Raw genomic sequence first — 6,429 nt, 5'->3', positions numbered from 1 at the left:
GGAGAATCTCACTCAGATGAGTTCTCAGGGGCATCACCTCTATCCCCACAACCCACACCTGTCACTCCCGGTGAGCTCTGGACCTGCCATGCAGGAGACAGTGCCTGAGAAGTGGAGGTATGTGGGAGGATCTGAGGGCATACAGTAGGTGTTCAATAATGGTTTGGGAGAAAAGGAAGAGAGGGAAGGAGAGAGGGAGAAGGTGACCAAATAAGTGAGTGCATAAGTAGATTACCATGTAGAGGGATGGATAGGTCAGTGAATGAGCTATTGAATGGACAAAGGAGGGATGGATGCGGGAGTGAGTGACTACAAGGTGACTCTGGGTGTTACAGCTAAAGGGGGAGTCAAAAACTCTTTAATTACCCACATGCCCATTTGACAGATGAGAAGACTGAGAGAGGGCTGAGGAGAAAGGAAGCTGCTGGGGCTGTGGGGCTGGCCTTTGACCAGCAGCCTCTGGTTCTCCCCCACCTTTCTATCCCCTCATCACCCTCTTCCTTCTGCTGGGTGGGAAGGGTTCCAGGAAGGAGACATTTTCTCCGCCTCCTTGCTCCTGGAGGCCCAGTTTCCGCCAGACCTTGGTGTTGGAGGTGGCAGGGAGGGGGTGGCCCCCGCAGGGGCTATTTCAGTCAGAGACAGCCCTGCCAGGAAACAGAGGAAGCCGCCTGCTCCTTTGGAGGTGTTGCAGCCTGAGTTGAGGGCAGGAGAGTGGAGAGCCTCATGTCTGGCCTCCCCTTGCTCCAACGCATTTGAGGCCACCAAGGTGCTTCGGGGACAGGAGGCTGCATGTGAGTGTTGGTGCTATGGGCCAATGTGAGGGGGGCATGGGGGCTGGACACAAGGAACTGTGACTTTGGGCAGGCAGGCTGGGCCCAGCGCTGACCTAAAGGAGGTCCACGGTGTTGAGGGGACCAGAAGAAGGGACTCTACCCAGTTGGAGGACCAGATAGGAAGAAGCAAGATTGGATCTGCAGCTGGATGCGCTCTTAGGGTTTTGACAAACAGACATGTGATGAATGGCACTTTGTGTAGAGGGAACAACAAAGATGGAACGGCCCGAGAGGAAGTCTAGGTCTCTGACTGTGGATAGTTGTGTGGCTGTCTTATTGTCTCAGGAACAGTGTGGCAGGATAGGAAGGGGCAGAGTGGAGCAACCAGGGGTACCTTGATAAGGTTGGAGGGCTCAGCAGGGAGCCTGAATGTCAGGAGTTTGAGCTTTTCTTCAAAGGGCAGAGGAATACAGGGAAGGCTGTAATCTGACCCACTTGCTAGAAAGCCCCCCACCAGAGACAGTGTGGCCGGAGCCCAGGAAGACACTGGGGCCTGAGCTGGCCCAGGGCTCAGGGCCCAAGAAATGACATCTGTGAGAGCTAGAGGGAGACAGTGTCAGCTGCTGGGAGGCAGGGGCCAAGGGAGCCCTCCGCTGGGACCAGCCCCTGCCTCTCGTAGTCATCAGAGGGTAGAGTGTATGAGGGAGCCAGGGTGGCAGCCATGCCTGCCTTTCTTGGAGCAGACCTGAAGCTTCACTCTGGATCTCCTTGTGCAGCCTCTGCCTCCTTCCAAGAGGACCAGTCTTACCAGGGAGTGGAGAGCAGGAAATATCTGGAGCCTCCAGTCACCTGAGGCGAGGGCTTTCCCTCGGGGTGGTGTCTGAGGACAATAGGCCTCCCAAAAGAGAGTTCAGAGGCACAGCACTGTTCCTGCTACCCGTTTCTTCCTCCTCACCATGACCCTGCCCTAGAAGGCTGCTCTCCTCTCAAGCTCTGCCTGCTCTACTTTCCTCCCCACCTGGGGACACCCAGAGATCCTCACACCCCTCTCCACCCAGGGAATTCCTCCTCAACCACCTGGGTCATGCTCCATCCTTCGTTCTCTTCTGAAAAGTCTCTTCTATCCTGTGGCTTACACTGGTCTCCCCATGCAGACTAGCATATGTATATGTACGTGTAGGTGTGTGTATGTGTATAAATAATTTCTATATCTCTATCTATCTATGTGCATCGACATCTATGTACTGTGCCCCCATGCATCCAGCAGGCAGTAAGTATGCATTAAATGCCTGGCAGGTGAAAACAGGAGAATGAATGCATAAAGGAAAGAATAGCCTGAACAAATGAATGAAGAGATGGGTAAATGAGCTTTCTCTTGCCTGTACTAATCTTGGCTTCCTGGCTACAATGGGGGTCCTCCCGTGCTTCTTCCTGTGGCTTCCCCCATGCCTAACTGGCTAACTGGGCACCTGGCACTGCTAGCACATGGGCTGAAGCCCCACAAAGAATTTTTCATAATTAAAGATAATATGGCATGTGGGATACAGACTAGAGAATCCAAACTTCATTTTGCATTTGCCCAGACTCTGGGAAAAGTATTTTCATCAGAATCAAATTTTAAGTTGGTAGAAATTAGTTTGGGTAGTTACGTTTTGCTCTAGCTTAACTTTTAAAAATCTTATAACTTGGGGGCCTGGATGGCTCAGTCAGTTAAGCGTACGACTCTTGATTTTGGCTCAGGTCATGATCTTGCAGTTCGTAGGATTGAGCCCCATGTCGGGCTCTGTGCTGACAATTCAGAGCCTGCTTGAGATTCTCTCTCTTTCTCCCTCTCTCTGCCCCTCCCCTGCTCTGTCTCTCTCAAAATTAAAAAAAAAAAAAAGAATAATAATTTTTAAAAAATCTCATAACTTGACTTAGCAGGTATATTCACATCAAGAATAGCTAACACTTGCCCTGTGCCAGGCACTGATCTTCATAACAACCCTATGAGGCAGGTACTCTATTACTCCATTTTACAGATGGGGAAACCAAGGCCCAGGAGTTCAGTAATGAGCCTAAGGCCCCACGGCTCACATGTAGCAGAGCTGGGATTTGAACCTTCTGGCCTCAAACCTCTGTCACCCTCTGTGTACATTTACAGGACTTCATATCTTTTCCTTAGCTTCAGTTTTCCCACCTATAAATAGGAAGGGGGATGATCTGACTCACTGTCTCAAAGGCTTTGTCTTTCAGGTCCATTAGATTTAAGTTGTGAGTTCTCTCTGGGCACCAGTAAATGTGGACATGCCAGTTTGGAGGTAAGTATCAAGAAGCCAGACTTACCTCACCAGGGAACCCCATAAGACACTTGTGCTTCCCCAAAATCTCGCCTGAAGGGATGAATGGAGGCATTACATGTAGGATACAACAGCATGGCATGGCATTTATTAAGCACCTACTGTATATCAGGCCTATGACATGTTTTACTGATAAGAACATAGACCCAGAAAAGGCCAGTGATATGCTTTGGGTTGAACAGCGTAGAAGTAGGGGAGCCAGGATTTGAATGAGCCCCATGTCGGGCTTGCCTAGCTCTGAAGTTGGGTTTATAACCTCTACATTCCATGACCATGGGCTATGTTTAGTTGTCTCCTCTCAGTCAGGTGGTTGGCTCTGCTTCTAACTCAATGAGGAAGATTGAGCCATCACTGCCTCTTGCTGTGCCTGGATTTTCCTCTCTATAAAAAGCAAGCAGTAGGGGCGCCTGGCTGGCTCAGTCAGTGGAGCGCATGACTCTTGGTCATGGGGTTGTGGGTTTGAGCCCCACTTTGGGTGAAGATATTACTTAAAAATAAAATCAGTTAAAAAAAAAAAACAACAGATTTGGTTGGTCCTCAGTCATTTGCCCGTCTGCCTTTGGGGAAGCTGTTTTCACATTAGCCACCAGAGGGTGCTGTGGTCCAGTGTGTGCTAGACAGACATTTGTAGCCTCAAGTCAAGTAGAAGGAGGCTTAGAGGAACTCCTGAATCACCTCCTTCCCCCATTTTACAGATAAGAAGATTGCAGCCAAAAGAAGAACCATGGCTTTGGAAGGTGGAGTCCAGTCTGAGGAGGTGGGCACTGTCCTTCATCAGTTCACAGTGTGTGGATACTGTTCACGTTGATTAATTAAGAGTTACCAGGGCCTTCACTGCCCTGGACCCCAGATTGGGCTCCCAGATACAGGCATCAGACCTGGCACTTCTTCAGGAGGTTCCTGGTCTGTGTAGGAGAGAAAGACACTCATGTTCACCATAACCATAATCTCCAAACTCCAAAAAGCCCAGGGGAAGCCCTACCTAGCGTGATTTAGTACCTCAAACTTCATGACATTCTGAGAGGTGGCCTGTCATTCCTGCAATTTTCAGATGGGAAAATTGAGACTCAGAAAAGGTATATCACTAGCCCAAGGTCACATAGGTAATAAGTAGCACAGGTGGGATTCAAACTAAAGTCTGCCTCGGGTGCCTGGTTGGCTCAGTCAGAAGAGCATGTGATTCTTGATCTTGGGATCGTGAGTCCGAGCCCCTGTTGGGTGTAGAGATTACCTAAATAAATAAAACTTTAAAAAAAAAGATTTGGAACAAACAAACAGACAAAAACCAAAAGTCTGTCAGTCTCCCCTTAAAGAGGAGACATTTGACTAGGGTTTTGAAGACCAAATAGAAGTTCACCAGGAAGGTTGGTGGGAAATGAATATTATAGAAAGTGAGTTGGATTTTTCCCAAGCTTGAGCTTTATTGTATCCCAGGTTTCCTTAAAGTGAAGGCAGCGTGCGGTATCCGTGGGGTAGTATCATAGATGGTTCAGGTGGAGATCAGGGCCCAGAGAGGGACAGGGGGCCTGCCGGATGGTCAGTGAGTGTGGTTACTGACAGGTTTTGTGTTGCTTCCCTAGCCTCTGTGGATGCGGGAAGCATAATCGGGCAGCCATGGAGTGGGACAACGGGACAGGACAGGCCCCGGGCTCACCGCCCACCACCTGTGTCTACCAAGAGAACTTCAAGAGACTGCTACTGCCACCTGTGTACTCAGTGGTGCTGGCGGCCGGCCTGCCACTGAATGCCTGTGTCATCGCCCAGATCGGCACATCCCGCCGGGCCCTGACCCGCACGGCCGTGTACACCCTGAACCTGGCCCTGGCCGACCTGCTCTACGCCTGCTCCCTGCCCCTGCTCATCTACAACTATGCCCAAGGTGACCACTGGCCCTTCGGCGACCTCGCCTGCCGCCTGGTCCGCTTCCTGTTTTACGCCAACCTACACGGCAGCATCCTCTTCCTCACCTGCATCAGTTTCCAGCGCTACCTGGGCATCTGCCACCCACTGGCCCCCTGGCACAAGCGTGGGGGCCGCCGCGCCGCCTGGGTAGTGTGTGGGGCCGTGTGGCTGGCTGTGGCGACCCAGTGTCTGCCCACAGCCCTCTTTGCTGCCACAGGCGTCCAGCGTAACCGCACCGTCTGCTACGACCTGAGCCCGCCTGCCCTGGCCTCCCACTATATGCCCTACGGCATGGCCCTCACGGTCATCGGCTTTCTGCTGCCCTTTGCCGCCCTGCTGGCCTGCTACTGCCGCCTGGCCTACCATCTGTGCCGCCAGGACGGCCCTGCAGGGCCAGTGGCCCGGGAACGGCGTGGCAAGGCAGCCCGCATGGCGGTGGTGGTGGCAGCCGCCTTTGCCGTCAGCTTCCTGCCCTTCCACGTCACCAAGACAGCCTACCTGGCGGTGCGCTCTACATCTGGGGTCCCCTGCCCTGTGCTGGAGGCCTTTGCAGCTGCCTACAAAGTCACACGGCCCTTTGCCAGTGCCAACAGCGTGCTGGATCCCATTCTCTTCTACTTCACTCAGAAGAAGTTCCGCCGGAGGCCACATGAGCTGCTGCAGAAACTCACGGCCAAGTGGCAGCGACGGGGTCCCTGAGCCCACTGGGGACAAGGACACCTGGGGCCGTGGCGCCGGAAGCCCCACCAACCCCAAACTGTGCAGAGAATTAGAGCTTAGCTCAGCTGGGCATGGAGTGAGGTCGCCCCACAGACTCCAAAATCTCAACCAATGACTATTTATTGAGCTCTTTCTCTGGACCGGGCCGTGTGGGCACAGAGAGACAAGCTCGGACCTGGCTCTCCAGAAGGTCCCAGTCAGCCCTGGAGAGGCAGGGAAACCATGTTAAGCTGCTCACAAAAATGGCGTGTGATATGCACTGTAATTGAGGAGCATGCCGAATGTTTTGGAGTCACCAATAAAGGGAGTGAGGGAAAATGGGAGGAGGAAGTGAGGGCTTCTGGAAAGGAGCATTTGAGCTGGATTTTGAGGAATGAATATGAGCTCTCTGGAGGTATGTGATGTTCCATTCATTCAGCAAAACTTTACCTACACCTTGTGCTTGGGCCTGGGTTGATTCCGGGGCCCCAGGAGAACAAGTCCCAGCTCTGCCCCATATAGGCTCCCAACTACTGGATATACTGACATTTGACAAAGTGACGTCAAGGCTGTGACAGAGGGAAGCATGGCTGGCGGGGAGGGGTGAACAGAGGATACCCGTGATCCAGTCCAAGGAGTCAGGAAAGATTTCTCAGGGCGGGGCTGGGGGGCATCTGAACCAGATGTTGAAGGCTGAGTGGCAGGTCAGCAAATGC

At 52.4% G+C, this 6,429-nt stretch overlaps 1 protein-coding gene across 1 annotated transcript; it reads left to right on the top strand.

Moving 5' to 3' along the window:
• Positions 1 to 2,975: 2,975 nt before the first annotated feature.
• P2RY6 (pyrimidinergic receptor P2Y6) lies at positions 2,976 to 6,137 on the top strand. Its single transcript, XM_007080885.3, has 3 exons — positions 2,976 to 3,073; positions 3,808 to 3,869; positions 4,693 to 6,137. The coding sequence occupies exon 3, from the start codon at positions 4,727 to 4,729 to the stop codon at positions 5,711 to 5,713; it is 987 nt and encodes a 328-aa protein (XP_007080947.2). The 5' UTR covers positions 2,976 to 3,073; positions 3,808 to 3,869; positions 4,693 to 4,726; the 3' UTR covers positions 5,714 to 6,137.
• The last annotated feature ends 292 nt before the right edge of the window (positions 6,138 to 6,429 follow it).

Source organism: Panthera tigris, chromosome D1 (assembly GCF_018350195.1).
Source record: "Panthera tigris isolate Pti1 chromosome D1, P.tigris_Pti1_mat1.1, whole genome shotgun sequence".
Classification (NCBI taxonomy): Eukaryota; Metazoa; Chordata; class Mammalia; order Carnivora; family Felidae; genus Panthera; species Panthera tigris.
Note: the sequence above shows the minus strand (reverse complement) of the source record. Positions and strands in the feature narration are given on the sequence as shown.